Source organism: Prionailurus viverrinus, chromosome E3 (genome assembly GCF_022837055.1).
Source record: "Prionailurus viverrinus isolate Anna chromosome E3, UM_Priviv_1.0, whole genome shotgun sequence".
Lineage (NCBI taxonomy): Eukaryota > Metazoa > Chordata > Mammalia > Carnivora > Felidae > Prionailurus > Prionailurus viverrinus.
Window position 1 is genome coordinate 25,135,354 of NC_062576.1, and position 23,693 is coordinate 25,159,046.

The 23,693-nt window shown below is 39.5% G+C and overlaps 1 protein-coding gene across 4 annotated transcripts; it reads right to left on the bottom strand.

The window, feature by feature from the left end:
- Positions 1–23,555, bottom strand: ANKS4B (ankyrin repeat and sterile alpha motif domain containing 4B). Of its 4 annotated transcripts, XM_047838162.1 has the most exons (4): positions 22,894–22,960; positions 14,284–14,749; positions 10,620–10,989; positions 1–2,082 (listed from the first exon to the last, which is right to left on the bottom strand). In XM_047838162.1, the coding sequence occupies exons 3-4, from the start codon at positions 10,781–10,783 to the stop codon at positions 993–995; spliced, it is 1,254 nt and encodes a 417-aa protein (XP_047694118.1). In that variant the 5' UTR covers positions 10,784–10,989; positions 14,284–14,749; positions 22,894–22,960; the 3' UTR covers positions 1–992. The 4 variants fall into 4 exon arrangements, with proteins under 4 accessions (XP_047694118.1, XP_047694119.1, XP_047694120.1 ...); XM_047838163.1 differs by lacking the exon at positions 14,284–14,749 and having other exon boundaries at positions 22,894–23,555; XM_047838164.1 differs by lacking the exon at positions 10,620–10,989 and having other exon boundaries at positions 14,284–14,344; positions 22,894–23,555.
- Positions 23,556–23,693: the final 138 nt, after the last annotated feature.

Consider the following 23,693-nt stretch of genomic DNA (forward strand, 5'->3'; position numbering starts at 1 on the left):
TCTTGGTCTGCTAAGACTGCCATAACAAAATACCACAGACTGGGTGGTTTAAACAACAGAAATTTATTTTCTTACAGCTCTGAAGACTGGAAGTGCAAGATCAAAGTAATGGAAGGTTTGGTTTCTCCTGAAGCATCTGTCTTTGGCTTGCAGATGACTGTTTTCTTGCTGTGTCCCCATGTGGCCTCTTCTGTGTGTGTGTGTGCAACCCTGAGTGTCTCTTCTTATAAGGACACCATCCATCTGTGTCCCTTATGACATCATTTAACTTTAATCACCTCCCTAATGGTCTGATCTCCAAATACAGTTATGTTGAGGCATAAAGCTTCAACATACAAATTTTAGGGAGATATGATTCATATTACATCAGGTACCTGGTATTCTATTTCTTTCTTCCCTCTCCCTACATGCTGCTCTGCCTCTGTTCCCAGGCCGGAATATTATAAACCCATTTCCATTACTTATAAACATGTAAACATCTGTTGAGGGGTTAAACACATTTAAGTTGGACATGAAGCCTCAGGCCAACGGAAGAACTCAAATCTCTTCCAACAGACAAAGTCATAGAGCTCAGGACAGAACTGGAGTTGGAATCCCCAGGCTCTAAGGATGAGAAAGTAAGCAGCACGCTTGTGTGACAAGAGATTATAATTTTTAAGTTCAGACTTGGAAAATTAAAGAGATTTTCCCTTGTCTGCCATTCATTTAACCCTTTCTATATTCAAAAATATCAAAAAGATAATTGGAGAGAAAATTGCATTCTTGTATTCCCAGATCTCTTTGAGTTGGTCACTGGTGGTTTTTTTGGACAGGTACAGAATATTTCTCAGACTACAGTCTGGGCCTCTTTCTTAGGAGCGCATTTCAAAAACCCTAGGAACTATTCCCAGTGGCCTGGCATTGGGCATACAGAGGGTGTTGCCTGGAGGGTTTCCAGTGGGCCATAGCATTGCCCCATTGCTGCAGGTTCACCCTGTGGACCCAATAGTCCATCAGAGGCTGGTGTCAATCAGTTGCCCAGGCTGTTGTAGCACCTGCTTCCTTCCATTTATAGCATTAAGAACTTTCTTCCTGGGACCAAGCTGCATTTGTATACTCTGAAGATCCTCATCAGAGCAAAGTAACAGAGCTTCTAGATCAATCTGCTCTCTCATGAAAATGGGAAGGAATTCTTCCAGGTGGTGGGACTGCAAAAATACTTCCAGAGGAGTAGCATCAACCACATCTTCCTCCCACTCCACTTCATCCTCATCCCAAGGCAAATCATCTTCATGGCTGTTTTCCACTCCCTCTTTGTTAGCCTCAGCTTCCTCAGCCTCTGCTGCTCCTTGTCTCTGAAGCAATTCACTGTGCATCTGAAATCCCAACACCCTCTTGCTGTCTGAGAGGTCTTCGGGACTTAATATTCTGTTCCTTCTAAAAACAATATTGCCTAGACCCGGACGGTTAAGAATGGACTCGTGCTGCACACCTCCGTCCTCCTTTGTTGAGAAATGGAGCTTCTCTTTGAAGTCCTGGGAGAATGTGTCTTCCTCCTCTTCTCTGAACACTTCCATCACATTCCTCTGCCCACTTCTGCTCTCCTTCCCTACCAGCTCTTCTGTATCTTTGTTCTTCTTGAACTTTATCTTGAAGGTGTCTTTAAGGCCCTTAGTTGCTGACCCAAATGTACCAGAAGCAGAAGCATTTGAAAGGGATGACCTGGAGAAAGTAGCCTTGGAAGAAGAAAGAGTCCCAGATTCCTCCTTGCTATAGGTGCGAGCCATCTTATGTTGGTGCTTCTCTTGGAGCCTCTCGCACTCTTTGATCTGCCTCCTGGCATTCTTCTGAGCCTGCTCCTTCAGCCTGGTAACTTTCTTGGGGCTCATGATGTTCTGGGCAGTGGCAGCCTTATCCAGGAGAGCAACACATTCATTCTGCTCTCTGCTAGCAGCAGCATCCAGTGGAGACTGTAAGTTGTTGTCCAGGGCAAAGATGTTGGCACCAAAGTTGACCAGGAATGAAACACAGTGGGTATGACCATTGGAGGCTGCATAATGCAAGGGAGTATTTCCCCAGATGTCACATCTATTAGGGTCCCCTCTAGAAAAAATATCAAAAATACACATAATTTATGTTTCTTAGAACATGAGGTCCAAAATAAATAAATAAATAAATAAATAAATAAATAAATAAATAAAACCAAGATGAACAAAATACATGTTAATCCTGCCTTGGCATTGGTTATAACTTGTGAAAGTCTAAACACATAGAGAAATCAACATGGCCAGAAACAGAAAGAGCCCATCTCTACCCTTTGCTTCCTTTTTAGAAGAAAAGCTTTCCAAGAAACATCCCCCTCCCCCCAAAAAAGCCACTTTCATGTCTCATTGTTCCCAATTGGGTCACATGTCTATAGGAAGAGAAATAGAACTACTATAACTTAGGCTAATTAAAAATTTTCCCTGAAGCTAGGGATAAGATTACCCAGTGGCATGCTTGTAAATGTTTAACAACTGGCTTACCCAGGAAAAAGATCAAAGCTCTGATTTATGGCATGTGCCAATTTTTGTGTTGTACATACACCCATCATGGCAAAATTCAAGCTACTAATGTGATATTACTGGACACAGTTTGGAAGAGATGTACAGTAACACACTGTTATAAATTATTCCCACCATATATGTAGATATTGCAGATGTGCAAAATCTTAAGAACATAGTTAATAGTAAAATGCACCAGGGGCGCCTGGGTGGCGCAGTCGGTTAAGCGTCCGACTTCAGCCAGGTCACGATCTTGCGGTCCGTGAGTTCGAGCCCCACGTCAGGCTCTGGGCTGATGGCTCGGAGCCTGGAGCCTGTTTCCGATTCTGTGTCTCCCTCTCTCTGCCCCTCCCCCGTTCATGCTCTGTCTCTCTCTGTCCCAAAAATAAATAAACGTTGAAAAAAAATTAAAAAAAATGCACTAAATAATTAGGAAGTGAGAAGTTTTGAGTATTTAGAAAAATAATTTATTAACTGATAGGTTAAATAACCTTATTTTTAATAATGACTCTGTTTAACAGACTGAAACTTCCTGAAAATTTAGCAATCATCTCTCATGAGCTGGTAAGAGCTCATTCCCACTCTAACAGTGTTACCACACTGGAGTCACATGTAGGAAAATAAAGAACTGAACAGAACTGAGTTCCCACCAGCAAGAAAGAAGAGGAGAATGGATATTGTGTAGGTACCAAACAGTATCTACTACAACCATTATTCATACAAAGGGTAGAACATATCCATTGATTCCCCAACTTACTTCCATGTAATTACAGTGTCATATATGCGATCAGTTCTGCAATGGCTTATGGTGTAATTGGGGGTACTATCAGATGGGATTAAGGCCAGAGACCCCATGCCAGCATAGAAACAGTCATGCGGTAGGTGCTCAGTAAAGATTTGTGGGATGAATTAATGCCTACTGGAATCTTGCCCCAGGCCACAACCCCACTCCCCCTATGAGATTGTGAGTTACTGGCAGTCATGTTGTTTAATATGGCTCTGGCCCCAAGCCCAAGCCATTGATGAGAACTCTGATAATACAGGTACTAAGAGGCATTCTTCCCTCACCCTAGACTAGACCCCCAAACGAGGATCCCTCTAAACTTTCCCCAGTCTGGACCCATGGAAGGACAGGAGACAGGTTCCGAGAAGGCCTCTTGACATTCTTGGTGAGTAGGATGTGGAAACAGGAGAGACAATCCATGCACTTGCAACTGCCACATCAATGCCCTGTGACCCTTCCTCTGTTGCTTGCTACTCAAAGTTTGGTTCCTGGATCAGTAGTAGCAGCTGCAGCTGCAGCTGCTAGTTTGCTAGAAATGTGGAATCTTGGACTCCAGCCCAGAATTCCTGAATCAGAATCCGAAGTTTAACAAGATCCCAAGGTGATAGGTAAGTTCCCTGCAGATTGAGAAGAGCTGCACTAGTTAACGGAGCCTAACCAATGTCCAGTAATTTGATGAATCGAATTTGTAACTCCTCCATGGAAAGCCTTGGTCTCCTCAGGCTTTTCAGTTGTGAAGGTTTATACTTTCAACACCATCACCACCACCCACCATCACCATCTCCTTCTTAAAGAAAGACCAGGATAATTATCAGAGGGGTAAAATAAGGCTCAGAATGGTTAACTGATTTAAGCCTGTTACACAGGCAGCATACTTTGGATCAGGCTTGCCTCCAGGCCTAACGGTCTCCAGCACAATATAGTCTTATGTTAACAGACCTCAAGTTTTTCTACTTTACCAGCTATGAGGCCTCAAGCTTAACTCACTGAGGACTCAGTGTCCTCATCTGAATGAGTATGAGAATAATTTTCATGGAGTTGCTATGTGAATAAGTTAACATAAAGCCTTAGAAAAGTGCTTGGTCCATAGTGAATACTCAATAAACATTACCTATTATCATTTCCCTTTTCCCTAAACTCATAATCCCTAATTTCATATATTTATTTTCCCCACAGCATTATAATAGCTCTTGTGACTTTTGTTAAATGTTTATTTATTTTGAGAGAGAGAGCACAGGGGAGGGACGGAGGGAGAGAGAGAATCCTAAACGGGCTTTGCATTCAGAGTGGAGCCCGACATGAGGCTCCATCTCGTGACCATGAGCTCATGACCTGAGCCAAAATCAAGAGTCAGATGCTTAACTGACTGAGCCACCCAGGCGCCCTAGCTCTTGCGACTTTTTAACACTTACAGTCGTACTTAATTTGCCCAATATTTATGTCCCAACTCCCTAATGAGATAATATGCCTCAGAGGGTCAAACCTGTGTCTTTTTGTCCTTTGTATCACATCTCCTAGCAGAAGTCTCAGACTCAACTTAAAGAAACCAAGCAGGTCATTTAAGCAGCTGAATGGAGCCAAGCTTGTTCTTTCAACAAAGTCATAGTTGAGTGTGAACTTCAATGAGAAAGCATAGCTGTCGCTCAGCAGCAGCTGATTGCCACCTTGAATAAAAGCAGGCACAATTTGGCCAGGGCTTCCATTTTCCACATAAAGCCAGACATCCAGGATTTCATGTGGAATTTTTTGAATTTCAAACGTTGGCTCCAATTTAAAAGAAAAATACAGTGGAATCCAAATAAAACAGAGTTTTGGACTGGATCCAGCCCATACTCTGGCAGTTAGTAACCTCCTTCTGAGCAGAGAACAGCATGAACAGATGCACATATGGGTGATGTTAAACATGGCATATCTGAGGAACCAGGAGTATATTTCGGTTGACCAGAGTGCATGGAGATGGGGCAAGGGAAATCAGTGCAAAGAGGAAAGTAAGAAAATGAAATTTAATCTAAGGAAAGCAAATATTAAATAAGACCATTCTGTCGGGCTGCTACTTCCAAGAGGTCTGCTCAGTATGCCTGATTTAATTGTTTTGGATCAAAGAAAACCTCTTTCAGTCTTAGTGCAGTTGTGTATCTTAGGGGGGCACAGTGCCTCACCCCCAAAGATGTCGTTTTACATTTTATTTATTTTAACCAAGCACCATATTCAAAAGACTCCTTAAGTACTCTAGATATCAAAGAGGGATTGTAAAAACATCCAAGATGGTACTACAAACATAAACAAAAACATACTGGTTAAATTTGCTTGAAACTATTGGGTTGTATAAGTTAAAAAAGAAATTATTGAGAGGAGTGAGCTATGGTGGGGATGTTCAGGGTCTTAAGGAGTTTAGGTTAAATCTACATGCTTTGGAACTTAAAGGAACTTAAATGACCCTTTCAAGATGGAAGGAAGAACATCAAGAAAACCTTGAGATGACCCCAAATATGTGTCTTGTTCTAAGAAAATTTCAAATGCAAAATTCCAAATTTATAGATGAAACTGTAAGATGATTTAAAAGTCCCTAGTGTATTTAAGTTATTTCCACTTATAAAAATTCTATTTAAAAGCAACTTTCTTGGGTGCCTGGGTGGCTGAGTTGGTTAAGCATCTGACTCTTCATGATCTCACAGTTTGTGAGTTCGAGCCCCAAGTCGGGCTCTGTGCTGACAGCTTGGAGCCTGGAACCTGCTTCAGATTCTGTGTCTCCCTCTCTCTGCCCCTCACCTGTTCACACTCTGTCTCTCTCAAATAAATAAATATTAAAAAAATTTTTTTTCAAAGCATCTGACTCTTAATTTTGGCTCAGGCCATGATCCCACAGTTCTTGAGTTCGAGCCCTGCATCAGGTTCTGTGCTACAGCTCAGAGCCTGGAGTCTGCTTCAAATTCTGTGTCTCCCTCTTTCTCTGCCCTTCCCCCAGCTCCCTCTCTGTCTCTATCTCTCTCTCTCTCTCTCAAAAATTAAATTTTTTTTAATGTTTATTTTATTTTAAGGCAACTTTCTGGGGCGCCAGGGTGGCTCAGTTGGTTAAGCAACCAACTTCAGCTCAGGTCATGATCTCGCAATTTGTGAGTTGAAGACTCGCGACAAGCTCTGTGCTGACAGCTTGGAGCTGGAGCCTGCTTCAGATTCTGTGTCTCCCTCTCCTCTTCGTGCTCTGTCTCTCAAAAATAAATAAAAACTTTAAAAAAATTTTTTAAATGAAGCAACTTTCCAAATTTGTGTATAACTTAAAATATTTTCTAATGACAAATTTCATGGAGACCTTATATTTTTTTAATGTTTATTTATTTCTGAGAGAGAGAGACAGAGCATGAGCAGGACAGGGGCAGAGAGAGAGGTAGACACAGAATCCAAAGCAGGCTCCAGGCTCTGAGCCATCAGCACAGAGCCTGACACAGGGCTCGAACTCATGAACTGTGAGATCATGACCTGAGCTGACGCCGGATACCCAACTGACTGAGCCACCCAGGCGACCCTCATGGAGTACTTCTAAATTCAATCTTTGTCTTTCAGTCTTTGGTGTCTTTCATACTTCTTAATAGAATCATTACACATACCTGCCCAGATATTCACAAACTGGTCCCCCTCGTTTGATTATCCGAATCCAATATTGATGCTATAGTGTTTGCCTAGGCTAAATTCAGTCTTGGGTTGGTTTCTTTTCCTATTTCTTTTTTCCAAAAGAGAAACTCACTGAAGAGATTTTAAAATAATCCCCATTTTGCTCTTGCTTTTTTGTAGGTCAGTGCATTTGGGCAGTAATTTTTAAAACCAGATTGGTATTATAGTCACTAAATGGGCAACTTGCTTATATTAACTTACTCTGAGCATCTGGTCCACATCATTTTTTCTCTTTTGAAGTTAATTTGTTTTTTGTGAAGCTGTTCTCAGAAAAAAAAAAATCAGTCTTTCAAAAATGTTTTTCTACATAAGAAGGAATATTTGGACTTACTAATAATCAAAGAAATATAAATGAAAACAATGTACTACCATTTTCTTGCCCATCAGATAGGCAAGGATTAAAAAGAACAGTAATACTCAGTTTTGGCAGGAGTATGGGAAAATGAACAATGCTGGAGGAATCATAAAGTAGTTCAAATTTCCTGGCACATTATGTGCCAAAAGCTTTTAAAACATAGCACCCTCTTGAATCAATAACTCTGCCTTTAAGAATTTATCCTAAGGAAATATTAGACCCTTGTGTAAAGATGAGTAAGCAAGGGTGTTCATCCCAACTTGTTAATAAAAGTTGAAAGACTGGATTCAAATTTAAGTGTTATGAACAAGCAACTGGTTAAATAAATTATGATGAAACCGTAAAAACAGAATACCATATACTCATTAAAAACCAGTGACATGATGGGGCGCCTGGGTGGCTCAGTCGGTTGAGGGTCCGACTTCGGTTCAGGTCATGATCTCACACTCCGTGGGTTCGAGATGCATGTCGGGCTCTGTGCTGATGGCTCAGAGCCTGGACTCTGCTTCAGATTCTGTATCTCCCCGCCCCCCCGTCTCTGCCCCTCCCCTGCTCATGCTCTGTCTCTCTCTGTCTCAAAAATAAATAAAAATAGTAAAAAAAAATTTTTTTAAACAGTGGCATGGGATGCCTGGGTGGCACAGTTAGCTGACTGTCCAACTCTTGATTTCAGCTCAGTTCATGATCCCAGGATCATGGGATCAAGCCCCACATCAGGCTCTGTGCTGAGCCTGCTTAAGATTCTCTCTCTCTCTCTCTCTCTCTCTCTCTCTGTCTCTTTATTTCCCTCTCCATCTGCCCCTCTCCCCATTCTTCTAAATCCAATCTCTGTCTTTTAGTCCTTGGTGTCTTTCATACTTCTTGATAGAACCATTACACATATCTGCCCAGGTGTTCACAAACTGGTTCCCCTCATTTGATTAGCTGAATCCAATATTGATGCTATAGTGTTTGCCTGGGCTAAATTCAGGCAAATTCTCTCTCTCTCTAATTAACAAAACAAAACAAAACAAAACAAAACAAAACACCAGTGGTATAGATTTCTACTTCAAAGAGCAAATAAAAACTGAAAGTGAAAATGATCCATAATCTATTGTTAAATAATTAGAAGCAGGTGTCAAAACAGTTTGTATAATATGACTGCCTTTTTTCATGGGGAAAAATGTATGTGTATGTACATGTTCTCAAAGGAAAAAGTCTGGAAGGATACAAGCCCAAATGTCAATGACTGTGAAAATTGGTTTGATTTTTACTTTATTAAATTTATCTTTGTAATATGATGTAAAATTTTGCAATAAGTATCCTCGAAGAATCAGGGAGGAAGATAGGTTAGCAAGTGAAACAAAACAAAAAAAATTCACATACACTTTGAAGGCAAAATGAAATTTTGTATAATTGGAGCCATCTTCCAAGTGTAGGAGAACATATGTAATTATTGCTTTTCATCTTTAAATTTTGAAAAGAAAGGAACACAATTTTTAACAAAGCCAGAGTTTGGGTATTAATAATTACCACATGATCCACTGTCAGTGATCAATGACTGATTAACTTCTAAATTCAATTTTTAATTTATTTCCCTTTTTAACTCCCTTAAGTATAACTGGCAATTGATCTCTCACAGTTCCTGAAAATTGGCTGTGGTCAATATGGGAGCCTAAGAAAACCTGTACAAGATATTTTTTTCAGCCTATGTACTCCATGGCAACTTAACACAACGGTGGAACATGGGGTCTTACCTTCCTCTTCCTCTACTCACCAAAACATCCAGTCAACTGTAATTGATCCTACACCCAAACTGCCACTCCAATCCATCCCTGTCTCCCCATTGCCATTGCCACTGCCCTAGTCCAGTTCATCTCTCATCTCAACCATTAAAATAGCCCTTGAACATTTTCTGTGACTGCTACACAGCTGCCTGAACAAGTTTTATAAACACAAATCTACCAGGTGGCTACCCTGCTTAAACCTGACAATGACTTCCCATGCCGTTAGGATAAAGTTCAACTCCCAAACAGAGTTTACAAGGCTCTTGTGATCTGGTCGTTTCTTATAACTTGGCCTCTCCCCATTAAAGCTGCATCCAGCCATACTCAACTTCAGTGCCTAGAATGCAAAGTGCTCTCACTTGGGAAACATTCTTCCTTCCATCTTCTGGCCAGCTTCTTCTCACCTTTCAAGTTACAGCTTCAATGATCCAGAAAGCCTATCCTTACTCTATGGTTTGGGATAGATGCCTGTGTTATTTATGTAGTGCCCTTTCTTTCCCCCCTTTATAACCAATATCATCTATGACTTATTTAATTTCTGTCTTCCTCTCTCAAATCTGATCACCATGAGGAGAGGAATTGGGTCTCTCTTGTTGATCAGAGCATCCCCAGTGGCCAATAAAATGGCTGGTACATTGCAAATATGTAAAAGTAAATATTTACTGAATTGAAATTGATTCACTTAGCTCCTTTATTAATGTGTTCTTTTTTCCTTTCTTTACTGCCATCAGGTTATAGTTGCCAACACTGCCTAGCCCTTCTGGTAACATGCAGAAGAAAAGAGATAGGTAATTCCTGCATTAGAATTTGGGGGAAGTGTGTGTGCATGTGTATATATCTGACAGCTAGAGAGATAAGACAGGCTGAAGGTCCCTTATAAAGCCAACTATTTCATCTAAGAATCATGGCTTGCATTACGGTTGTGTATTAATAAAAGGCTGTGGATTTTAATGGAATAGATAAAAAAAAAAAACAACGCATCATTTGTTCCAATCAAAGTTAACATCTTAAAGTCAAGTAAAACAGTGATTTCTTTTTAAGAGCCAACCATTTAAATTTCATGGAAAAGTTTGTTTGTTTGTTTGTTTGTTTTAAAGTAGGCTTCAGACCTAGCATGGAGCCCAATGTGGGGCTTGAATTCATGACCCTGAGATCAAGACCTGACCTGACATCAAGAGTCAGATGCTTAACTGACTGAGCCACTTAGGTGCCCTTATGTAAAAGATTTTTAAAGACACAAAATTAAAATATCCTACCCCCCATCCCCCTGCCCCGAGCAGATAACAAAGCCTTAGAGTTCAGGATCTTTCTATGTGTGGCTCATAAGGGATGAGCCATCCCCATGGTACCAGTTCTTAATGTGAAAAGAGCATCTCTAGGCAGTTTTCTCTTTTTCTCTAAAAAGACATTTAGACAATCCATAAAGAACAAAGTATTTTCACTGACTTCCTTGTCTCTTGCTGCTGTCTGTAAATTCCTACCATAAACACTGTTTACAGTAGAAACCATCAGGTTGAACTTACCCTCTGCTGCAGATTATTTCTAGGGCTTCCAAATTCCCATGGTAAGCTGCCAGGAGTGTGGGAGTCATGCCATCTTCATCAGAAAGATTCAGATCTCTCTTGGTAGCCTCTTTCAAAAGTTCTAAGTAGCTATCACTAGCAGCTTGGTGGTAGCGAGTGGACATTTTTCCTGGCCACCTAAGCCCAGCCAGATATTGCTCTCCAGGCAGATCAGGTTGTTGGTGAAGTAGCCTTCCTGCAAAGCTGGTTAATCAGTAACAAGGAAGAGTGTCACCTCAGGACAAAGGTCATTCCAGCCTCCTCCATGGAAGGCAGCCAGAAAGGTTCACAGCACTGAACTTGGACCTTTCCTTTCTGGCATGGCCATGACCTGGAATAGTAAGGAATGCGGGGTTCATCTTGAGTGTTTTAAGCCACATTTAATTTTTTCTGTCCATTAGCATGTCTTTAATGTAGTATTGGTCATCTAGGCACAGAATGTACAAAATAATTTCCAAACAATTCAGAACTAGTCTAGTTGACTGGGGAGGTCTACTTTAGAAACTATTTTATTGAGGTATAATTTATACACTATGAAATTCACCCCTTTTAAGTGTGTAATTCAATGACAGTAAATTTACACAGTGGTTCAAGCATCACCACAATCCAATTTTAGAACGTATCTATCACCCTCAAAATATCCCTCATACTCTTTTGTAGTTAATCCCCATTTCCCCTCCCAACCCCAGGAAACTACTAATCTGCTTTCTGCCTCTATAGATTTGCTTTTTAAGGGCATTTAATATAAATGGAATCATAAAATATATAGTCTTTGTGTTTAGGGTTTTTTTTTAGCCTCACATAATTTTCTGAGGTACATTCATTTTTCAGTATATAACAGTACTTCCTTTTTATTGCTGAATAATATTCTACTATAGAAATATACCAAATGTTCATGAATCGTCCAATAGCTGATTGACATTTAGATTGTTTCCCCTTTTTGTTTTTATGAATAATGCTTCTAAGAACATTCACACGCAAGTCTGTGTGGACATATATCTTTATGTCTCTTGGGTTTATAGCAAAGAGTGGAATGGCTGGGTTACATGATGATTTATATTTAACTTTTTCAGAAATTGCCAGTGTTTTTCAAAGGCACTGTACTGTTATACATTTCTACCAGCAATGATTGGTGATAATTTCTCCATATCTTTGCAGCCTTTGTTGCCTTTTTGCTTATAGCCATCCTTAGCGGATGTGAAGTGGTATCATTATGGTTCTAATTTGCATTTCCTAATGATTAATGATGTTGAGCACGTTTTCATGTGCTTATTAGCCATTCTTACATCTTATATTTATTAAATTGTTTGCCCATTTTTCTCACTGGGTTATTATCTTATTATTGAGTTATAAGAGTTCTTTATATATATTGAACAAAAATCCTTTATCAGATCTATTTTGAACTGAATGAAAATGAAGACACAACATCTCAGAATTTTAAAACAGAGCTTGGCCCAAATGTCCATCAGCTGATGAATGGATTAAGAAGATGTGGTATATATGAGGTGCCTGGGTGGCTCAGTTGGTTAAGTGTCTGACTTCAGCTCAGGTCATGATCTCACCGTCCATGAGTTCGAGCCCCATGTCAGGCTCTGTGCTGACAGCTTAGAGCCTGGAGCCTGCTTTGGATTTTGTGTCCCCTCCCTCTCTCTCTGCTCCTCACCTACTCACACTCTGTCTCATTCTCTCAAAAATAATAAACATTAAAAAAAAGATGTTATATATATATATGTATATATATATGTATATATATATATATATATATATATATATATATATATGTATACACACACACAGTGGAATACTACTCAGCAATGAAAAAGAATGATATCTTGCCATTTGCAACAGTGTGGATGGAACTGGAGGGTATTATGCTAAGTGAAATAAGTCAGTCAAAAAAAACCAGATATCACATGATTTCACTCATATGTGGAATCTGAGAAACCTAACAGATGATCATAGGGGAAAGGAAGGAAAAATAAGATAAAAACAGAGAGTAAGGCAAACCATAAGAGACTCTTAAATAAAGAGAATAAACTGAGGGCTGATGGGGGTCAGGGGTGGGGAAAATGGGTGATGGGCATTAAGGATAGGACTGGTTGGGATGAGCCCTGGGTGTTATATGTAAGTGATGAATCACTGGATTTTACTCCAAGACTACACTGTATGTTAACTTGAGAATAAATAAAATAAAAATAAAAAAATGTAAAAATTAAATAATACAGAGCTTGGGGGAGAAATTAGCAGTTTTTAATGCCTGTATTAAAAAAAGAGAAATATCTCAAATCAATAACTTAAACTCCCACCTTAAGGAAAGGAGGAAAACATGGAAAAATTAGTGCAAATAAAGAACAAAATGTAAGACCAAAAACATGGTCCAAATATCTCTGTAAAACAAATAAGTGTAAATGGACAAAATTCACCAGTTGGAAGACCCAGCTATATCTTATTCACAACAGACACAGCTAAAATATAAAATTGCAGAAAGATTGAAAGCAAAAAATGGAAAAGTTTTATAAGAAAATACTGACAAAAAATGGTATATCTATATTTATATCAGACAAAATATAGCTTAAGCCAAAAAATTACTAGGGATAAAGAGAGATGATGAAAGGAACAATTCATCAACAAAATATAATAATCCTAAGCTTGTGTGTACCTAATAACATAGCCCCCAAATAGAGAAAACAAAAAATAATAGAACTGGAACAGAAAGAGCAAATCCACAATCACAGTAGGAGATTTTGATTCACTCTCTTAATATTATATATATAATGATAATGTTAATTCACCCTCTGTATATCACTCACACACACACACACACACACACACACACACACATATGTATTAGGTTATAGATTAGTAAAAATATAAAATATTTGAACACAATTAAAAGCTTGACTTAACAATCCTATGTATAACTCTATACTCAATAGAAAAAGCATGTTCTTTTCAAGTACACAGAAATATTTATAAAAATTGCCCACCTAGAATGCAAATTGGTGCAGCCACTCTGGAAAACAGTGCAGAGGTTCCTCAAAAAATTAAAAATAGACCTACCCTATGACCTAGCAATAGCACTGCTAGGAATTTACCCAAGGGATACAGGACTACTGATGTATAGGGACACTTGTACCCCAATGTTTATAGCAGCACTCTCAACAATAGCCAAATTGTGGAAAGAGCCTAAATGTCCATCAACTGATGAATGGATAAAGAAATTGTGGTTTATATACACAATGGAATACTACGTGGCAATGAGAAAGAATGAAATATGGCCCTTTGTAGCAACATGGATGGAACTGGAGAGTGTGATGACAAGTGAAATAAGCCATACAGAGAAAGACAGATACCATATTGTTTCCCTCTTATGTGGATCCTGAGAAACTTAACAGAAACCCATGGGGGAGGGGAAGAAAAAAAAAAAAAGAGATTAGAGTGGAAGAGAGCCAAAGCTCTCTTTGAGCCAAAGCATAAGAGACTCTTAAAAACTGAGAACAAACTGAGGGTTGATGGGGGGTGGGAGATGGGTATCGAGGAGGGCACCTTTTGGGATGAGCACTGGGTGTTGTATGGAAACCAATTTGACAATAAACTTCATATATGGAAAAAAAAAATTGCCCACCTAATAAAACCAGTGCAGGCCTCAATAAGTATCAAATGATAGATTTCATGCAGACCATGTCCTGTGAAGACACAGCAATAAAATTAGAACCCCTCACCCAATACAACTGATAAACTGTATAGATATTCTCTTGAAGTATATATTTTACATAGTTTTTATCATCAAATACATAACTTTTTGCATTGTCTTTTCCTCTCTTTAATCCACCGTAAGTATTTCCCATATTGTTACAAAACCTTTAATATGTTTGGATACTAGTCCATGGAATTGAGGTGAGGAAGATCTATTTTCAAAGTCTATAACTCTTTATTCTTCTTATCTCTTTTTGTCTAAGCCTTTATTACAAGATAAATTATCTGTGAACTTAGAGAAAGTACAAAGCTTTCATCTGCAAGTTTCTCACGATAATTAGCTCCAAGAGTCAATGTTTGTTCCTTTTTCTGGTTTCTATGAGAACCAGTAGAAGCTGTAGAAGCAACGGACACTATTATTTATTTGTAAGGAGGGAAAAAGAATTTTTTTAAGACTGCAGAGAGTGAAATATTCAAACGTGATTATGGATACTTTGAGAACAACTAATTTTTTCATGAGCTACTTTAATTTAGACACAATTACATTCATTAATATATTCTAAAATAGAAAATCATATATAATCTGACAGAGGGCTTCTCAAAGATCGATTAATTATAGCGTATATAATTATAAACTATATTATTAGCTTATAGAAAGCTAAGTGCCAATCAAACGAGGAGTCTGTTACAAGATGAAGATGATAAAGATAATGTGATAATGATGGGGAGAAGGAGAATGATAAAGATAAGGATGGAAACAAAGATAAAGGAGGACAGAGCCTTCTTCATATTGGAAGAAGGGTTAGAAATGGAGGAGAAGGAAGAGTTTCTCAACTCCAGTAGCACTCATGACTTGGACTTAAACTCTCCTGTGAAATGGTAAGACACCTGAGCTGTTTGTTTTAATATTTTTAAATGGTATTTAAATATCCTGGCACCCTTTGGCATTTCCTTGGGAAAACCCCTTCCTTAAAAGAAGAGTGTGTTGGGAAGGTGAGGTGAAGCAGAAACAGACCCTGAACTTGAAGATCCTCCTTACACCATTCTCTCAAGAGGAGATTGACAGAGAGGGTTGAAATTAGACCTAGAAGACCTGAAGTCCATATATTCTGGAAGAACTTACTGCATCTATTTGAGTTTCCATTTCTTTGTGAATAAAATTGGAGGATATTGCTCATGATCATATTATCATCTAAACTTATAGTAGTAAAGGTGAAATGATACAAAATTCCTTTCAAACTGTGAAGTATGGTTTTACAAACTGGAAGAGCCAAGAAACCATGTGATTGTGGCTAAGAGTGCAGTTAGAGAGAGAGAGCTCTAAAACTTAGTAATTGGTCTCTTTTCTTATTTTCTACTGTACTTCTCAAAGTACAAAGGAGAGACACAACTGGTAGGAGATGGTAAGGGCAGAGATTAATGAAAATACCTAAGACAGATCTGCATATAATTTAGGCACTAACTGCTCATCAGGAGTCTAGATAATTATGGGGCAATTGTGGCTTTTGACTGTATGTTTTGACAGTATTGGCCTTGTGGAAATAAGTATTTGAATCTGTCCCAACAGTATGCTATTGGACTCTTTGAAGGTCAGAAAAGAATATCTTCCCTACACACTGGTTGATAGACTTTAAGGGTCAGATTTAAATGTCCATTTAAATATCCAGAGTAAGTCAGGTGCTCATCACCTTCCTGTGTAACCAACCCTGTCCTGCTCCCACCTCCCTATACACCTGCAATATTAGAATAACTTTAGAAACTCTTGCTAGTGACTTCTATGTCCCTCTGCTGCCACTTAGGTTCAGAGGGGGTAGGCTTTATTTTCTCCTTTGTTTTCTTAAAAACTCATTTATTACCTGACACCCCATGCATTTAACCATTTCACTTTGAGAGTCCCTTAGACCCAAACACCACTTCTTTCTGCCAATGACCCAGAAAAAACAGGGTTAATTGGCACCCCCAGGGGCAACACTTAGAAATATTCTCCCCCTAAAGGGTCTCCTCCTCCCCACAAAGCAATGGCATTGTCCATTCTTCATTGCTGTGTTTATAATTTTGCAGCCTCTCCTGCCACCTGACAGCTTGATGTTGTAAACAACTGTCCCATCTACCATGGAGTCTAATCCTGGATGAAAGGAAGTAGTAGCCCTTGGATGGAGAATTTACCTAGGACTCTGACCTATCTATAAAACAGAGTCTTGTGTGTTCCTTTGCCCAGAGAGAGAGATGGAAGGAACAAAGATTAGTGGTAGTTGATACCTCCAGTCTACCCCCAAGAAAAACCAATGCCAACAAAGTGGAAACCCAACTTCTTCCTTGTTCTGAAAAACCATTCACTGCTAATTGGGAAAGAAATTCAATGTGAAGCCCAGAAACACTTATTTTTATTAACGAGATTGCCCCCTAAACCCAAGAGACCTGGTTTTCAAAAGCAGCCTGTATTTGTTCTCCAAAGCTATTTACGCCTAATTATAGAGGAAATTCACTTGTATGGTAGGGAAGCACATTTTTACCTAATAAGGAAAAAGAAAAGATCCAAGCAGAACGTTGCTTTTAACAAGATTGTTTCATCTAATGAGCATCTTATTATGAATTTTAATGAAAATAAAAGGATTAACAGAAAGTAAAAAAAATTATAAAGGATTACAGAAGTCCTATTGTTACATGAAACTTATAGGAAGTAAGCAAAGACAGAATAGGCGTCATTAACACATTACTGTATGTGCTGGACTTGGGTTTGTGACAAACAAACCATTTGAGGTAAAGACATTTTTAAGTCCATTACTCAGAAAATGTCACTTAGTTATTTATGTACGTTTTCCTCTTGAGCACAGCAACAAAACTCTTCAACCTATTTGATGTGGATTTTTCCTCTTCAAAAGAGATTCAACAACCCTGCTTCTCATTTAAACACATATATCACTCAAAATACAGAGAAACTTTCTTTCCCACATTGAAGGTCACTGGTGTTGTTTTTCTTAGAAACATTGTTAAATACAAACATGAGGCAATGAAAGGAACCACTGTCTGCCCTTTTGTTTTTTTCTTCTCTAAATGAAAACATTTATGAAAATATTTAGGTGGGTAAGTTGACTATTGAAATTATAATGTCCCTGAAGTATTGATTGGGCTTAATTTATTCACATAAGTTTCAAGCCATTCAAAGCCCTATTTTTCTGCCAAAAACACAGACAGAGCTGTTATTGTACCATCTGGTTTGCATGAAGAATCTCTTGGCATCTCTTAACTGCATATTTTATAAATGCTAAATCCCAGATGGCATTACATTGTAACAGTGGAGAGTTTTATAAAGGTTTCCAAAAACAAATTCTTTAAAATGTGAATACTGGATAGTCTAAGCAGGGGCTACGAATTTAAATTCTGCACTTGAATCAACTGGCTTTGTTATCTAGACAAATTTCCTTTTTCTTTTGCCCTTACTCCTTTTTAATTATTATTGGCTCTGTGAATTGAAGATTTCAATCAATAAGATCATATGACCAAGTCCTCACTCAAAGCTTAAATTCGTATAAAAGTTGTAAGAACAATGATCACTGGAAAACCTGTATTAGCTGCCATTTTGTTTCAAGATAGAATTTACCACAAAGGAGGGATGTTACGGTACCTGTTAGCAGATCATCAAATACCATCAAAACCATTCACCACTCTTAAAGCTGATAGTTGGACTGGAAACTATGCAACTGTGAGCAGCATGCATTATGTTGAAACAAAGCCCTAGTATGGTAATAGCTAAGAACACAGATTCTTAAGTCAGAGACTGACAGACACTAACCCAGAAATTAAATCCCACCATTAATTTGGGCAGATTACTTCTGAGCTTCAATTTCCTCACCAGTAAAATGAAGAGAAAACCCCACAGAGTTATTGCAAGTAATATTATTCACAGGGCTGATGCAAGTAATTAGTTACTTCACACAATGTATGGTCTGTAGGCAGTACTCAATGAATGTAAATTAGTAGTAGTCCCACTGGAAGTAGAAGCTGAAGTCAAGCAGAAGTAGCAGTACTACTAGTAGAAAGGAAGGAACTCTTGGGGCGCCTGGGTGGCTCAGTTGGTTGGGTATCCGACTTCGGCTTAGGTCATGACCTCACAGTTGGTGGGTTCAAGCCCCACGTTGGGCTCTGTGCTGGCATCTTGGAGCCTGGAGCCTGCTTCTGATTCTGTGTGTTTCTCTCTCTGCCCCTCCCCTGCTCACACTCTGTCTCTCAAAAATAAATAAAAATGTTTAAAAAAAATTTTTTAATTAAAAAAAGAAAGGAAGGAACTCTCTCCATTCTTTAGATCAATCATAAATGTATAATTACTGCATTTTCTTAAACCTTCTCTTTCCTTTGCATTTTTCTTCTCCGTAACAACAAGGAACTAGCTTTTTGTTTTGTTTTGTTTTTTGGGTTTTTGGGTTTTTTTGGTCCTATCCTTCATCATGGTTCAGTAAAAAGAGTATATATTTTATAGTCACACAGAGTTGTCTTTCAATCTGAGAATGTGTATTTGTCTTCTAGGGTTGCCCCAAAAAGTACCTCAAACTCGGTGGCTTAATCAGCAGAATTTTTTTCTTACAGTTCTGGAAGTCAGAAGTCCAAGATCAAAGTGTCAGCAGGGTTGGTTCCTTCTGAGGGCTATGAGGGAAGGATCTTTTTTGGGGCCTCTCTCCTTAGCTTATAGATGGCCATCTTCTTCTGTGTCTTCATATTGTCTTCCCTCTGTATACATCTCTGTCCAACTTTCCTCTTCTCTTACAGACACTAGTCATATTGCATTAGGGCCCACCCTAAAGATCTCATTTTAAGTTAAGCTAGAGGATCTATCTCTAAGTACAAGGCCTTTTGAGAACTGGGCTCAGAACTGGCATAGTGCCAGTTCTACCACATTCTGTTGGCCAAACCAGCCAGACTCAAGGGGGAAGTGAAGACACAGGAAGAAACTGACCTCGAAGCACACTGCAAGGGATGGGAATACAGGGAGGGGTAGAAGATTGTGACTTTTACAACAAATCTTCACATCAGCTTCAGAACTTTAATATTTAACATATATTCTATCAACTAAAAGTAATGTGCTGCATTGCCAAGAAAACCTTTTCTCTATTTCTGTGGTAACCACTGCACTCTTTACTAGCTATGGAGTAATCTGTATTAATACTTTTATATAAATGGGTTTTTATTTAGAACTTCTGAGCCTTCTCTGTCATCCATTTACCTAAGCTTCCCTATCTTTATATTTACAGATCAATGAAGTCTTGTATGCTTTTGTTCTAGTTCTTTCTGAGCCCATGACTATCAAGAGGCTTATTCAACTTGGATCTGTCTAAAGATCCCAAGGGGAAAATGATATTAATATTGTATAGTTACACTGTTAAAGGAATTACCATATGATGTTAAAGAACATTCTCATTGACATAATCTATCTTGTTTTCCTAAGTTAAATTCATATTTGACATTTGAAAGCTATTTTAAGCTATATTAGCATAGCTGGTAGAAGTTTCTAGATTTCTTATTTATCTTATACTGCTAAATTCTAATTAATGCCATCTTGTACTTCTAAAGCTAACTGATCTGCAAGAGAAACAGAGTTTTAAAACACCTCCTCATGCACACACACACACACACACACACACACACACACACACACAGGGGGAGAGAGAGAGAAAGGGAAAATCATAATGAATTAGAAAGAGCTTGGGAATGGACATCAGGACCTGATTCCTTACTGGATCTCTGCTGCTAACTTTCTGTAAGATCTTGAGCAAGTTACTAAACCTCTTAGGTGTAATTTCTTCATTTTACATTAGGGAGATGGACTTTGGAAGCCTCACGTACCAAATCCACTCACTTGGGTGCTATACCTTTATATCATGAAGTTTGAACCCATGGGCCTTTGATTGTATACCTTCTATTGATCACTTAAATACCACTCAGATTTACTGTTACTTCTGTTTGCACTTTAAAATTATTTTAATTGGTTATTTTGTCACCAAGACAACTCAATCAATACAGAAAAAAAATAGAGTCAGTAAAACAGGAGTTCCCCACCTCCATATTCCTATGGATGATATTGTGCATATATTTATAACCAGTAGTAGAAGAAGAGCACAGACAAACCAGAACCAACAATTGTTGTAAATGGCCAGCATAGCTGGACTGGGCTTGACTGCCTGTATATCTGCATGGTCTCTTCCCCTGGGTAACACAATTAGCTCTCTGGAAATACTTTCCTGGACTTTTTTTCCATAAGAGAGAGAGCACGCACATGGAAGCAGGGGAGAAGGGCGGAGGGAGAAAGAGAGGGAGAGGGGGAGAGAGAGAGAGAGAGAGAGAGAGAGAGAGAGAGAGAGAGAGAATCTTAAGCAGATTCCATGCTCAGCGAGGAGCCTGATGCAGGGCTCGAACCCATGGTCCTGGGATCATGACCTGAGCTGAAATCAAGAGTCAGATACTCAACCAACTGAGCCATCCAGGCACCCCATCCTTCCTGTACTTTCAATTCAAATATACATTTATATACACAGACACAAAAATGTATAGACATAAACAGGTTTTTTTTTCTTTTTTTAAGTACAATATAAAAACATTAATTATACAACTCCAAAACTCCAATTTTATTGTGGTCATCTTTAATATTACCATCCATAGATCCACATGAATCCAGATGCATTTCAGAATTAGAAGATATTCATACTTACCTAACAATCTGATGATGACATTTAGGTTGTCTTTTAATATGTTTATATTGTAGAAAATAAGACAGCAAGCAAGCTTGGAATTTAAGAATTGTAAATTGTTGCGATGCCTGGGTGGCTCAGTTGGTTAAGCGTCCAACTCTTGATTTTGGCTCGGGTCATGGTCTCACATGCTTCTTGGTATCAAGCTCCACGTCAGGGTCTAGGCAGTGTGGAGCCTGCTTGGGATTCTCTCTCTGCCCCTCCTCCACCCTCCTCTCAAAATAAATATGTAAACATAAAAGAAAAAGAACTGTAAACTGTTATTTATAAGAACTGTATTTCAGAAGGAGGGCACATGCTCAAATGAGGCAACAATGCCTTGTTATGCATAACAACTTAAAACTCCCTTCAAGAAATGCCTGGTGATGAGCAAGTAAGAAGTGACCTCAGGACCATCAGGTAGAGACCCACTCAGAGAGTAGAGGGAATACCTTGTAGTCATTAGCACAAAGAGTGCTAATGAAATTAGTCGCGAAGGAAGATGGCGAAGCAGGAGGACTTAGATTCCACCCACACCTGCCTAAATAACCCAGAAAACCGCCAGAAGACTAGCAGAACGGATTCTCTGGGGCCAAGTGTAGATGAGAGGCCCACGGAAGAGGGTAGAAGGGCAGAGAGGCGGTGAGCGCTACACGGAGAGCTGGGGTGGAAGGGCAGCCCGCCGGCAAAGCAGAGCCCCCGAGTCTGGCTTGCAAAAGCGGAGGGGCCGGACAGAGTGTGTTCTGACAGCCAAGCGGGACTTAACATCTGGAAGGTTATAAGTTAACAGCTCTGCTCAGAGAGAGGGAGGGCTGGAGAACAACAGGAGGGAGAGATGTTGAGCCCTGGACGACAGAGCTCAGCTTGGTGGGGAACAAAGGCGCTCGCCAGCGCCATCTCCCTCGCCCATCCCCCAGCCAAAATCCCAAAGGGAACCAGTTCCTGCCAGAGAACTTGCTTGCAAACACCCAACACTGTCTGCGGATCCATCCCTCCAGCGGCGGGTCTGACTCCCTCCAGCTGCCGCAGGGCCCCTCCCGAAGCGGATCACTGAATCGGATGGAAAGAGCCTAAATGTCCATCAACTGATGAATGGATAAAGAAATTGTGGTTTATATACACAATGGAATACTACTTGGCAATGAGAAAGAATGAAATATGGCCTTTTGTAGCAATGTGAATTAAACTGGAGAGTGGTAGCCTAAGTGAAATAAGTCATACAGAGAAAGACAGATACATATGTTTTCATTCATGTGGATCCTGAGAAACTTAACGGAAGACGATGGGGGAGGAGAAGGGGAAAAAAAAAGTTAGGGAGGTAGCCAAACCACAAGAGACTCTTAAAAACTGAGAATAAACTGAGGGTTGATGGGGGGGTGGGAGGGAAGGGAAAGTGGATGATGGGCATTGAGGAGGGCACCTGTTTGGATTAGCACTGGGTGTTGTATGGAAACCAATTTGACAATAAATTTCATATATTAAAAAAATAAATAAGGGGCGCCTGGGTGGCTCAGTTGGTTAAGCGGCCGACTTTGGCTCAGGTCATGATCTCGCGGTCGGTGAGTTCGAGCCCCGCATCGGGCTCTGTGCTGACAGCTCAGAGCCTGGAGCCGGTTTCAGATTCTGTGTCTCCCTCTCTCTGACCCTCCCCCGTTCATGCTCTGTCTCTCTCTGTCTCAAAAATAAATAAACGTTAAAAAAAAAAAATTAAAAATAAATAAATAAATAAATAAATAACATTGAAAAGAAAAAAAGTATACCCTAAAAATAAATAAAGAAATAATAAAGAAATAAAAGAAATTAGTCTTTGGTGTACTCACCACCTTTACCAGTTCTCACAGTGGTCCTCCTCTCCATGCCTCCTGCTCAGGGCTTTTGTGCTGCCCCTTAGTCTCCCAGAACCCCGATTTTGGGGCTGGGATCAAATCTGTCCTTTCCAAGGCAAGACCTCCTACTTTGGAGAAAAGGCACAATATTGGTAGAGAAGCGAAACTGGGGGTGGGGCCTGGGAAAGTGGAGTGACACATCAGTCTCTGAACCTTGCTTCCACACTGCATCCTCTACGGCCTTCCCATCACAGTCTTAACAATCATGGTAGGAAATTACCTTCACATTTGCAGAAAAGTTGTCACTTTTTGGAAAATATGCTTCAGAGAAAAGGAGTAACTATTGCTACCATGCCTCTGCTTGGAATCTAAATCTTCTCACTGTCTCTAATCCCAGAAACCTGCTTATCCTGGCTTTTGTTCCCTCTCCCCAATTCCATATAACATAATGGGTTAATTCCCATTGAAGAAGTTGACCACTAACAATCACTCATTTTCGTGCCTTCCCTCCAAGTATGTGCCAAATTTTCCCCATCATAAGATTCACCTGTGGTGCTTGTTAAATAGTACATTAACTCAGGACCCTCCCCTGGAGAGCCCAATTCAGCAGCTTTTGGGTGAGAGGTTGGAATGTGTGCTATTAATGAGAGCCCCATGTAATCCTTTGATCAAGAAAGTTGGGGAAACACTGCTCTAACCTACAGTGGTATTTCAGACACCTGTAACAGGGAGTGGAGATTACCCCTCAAGTTACACTACAAAGACAACACCATAAATCAATAATTACAAGTGCC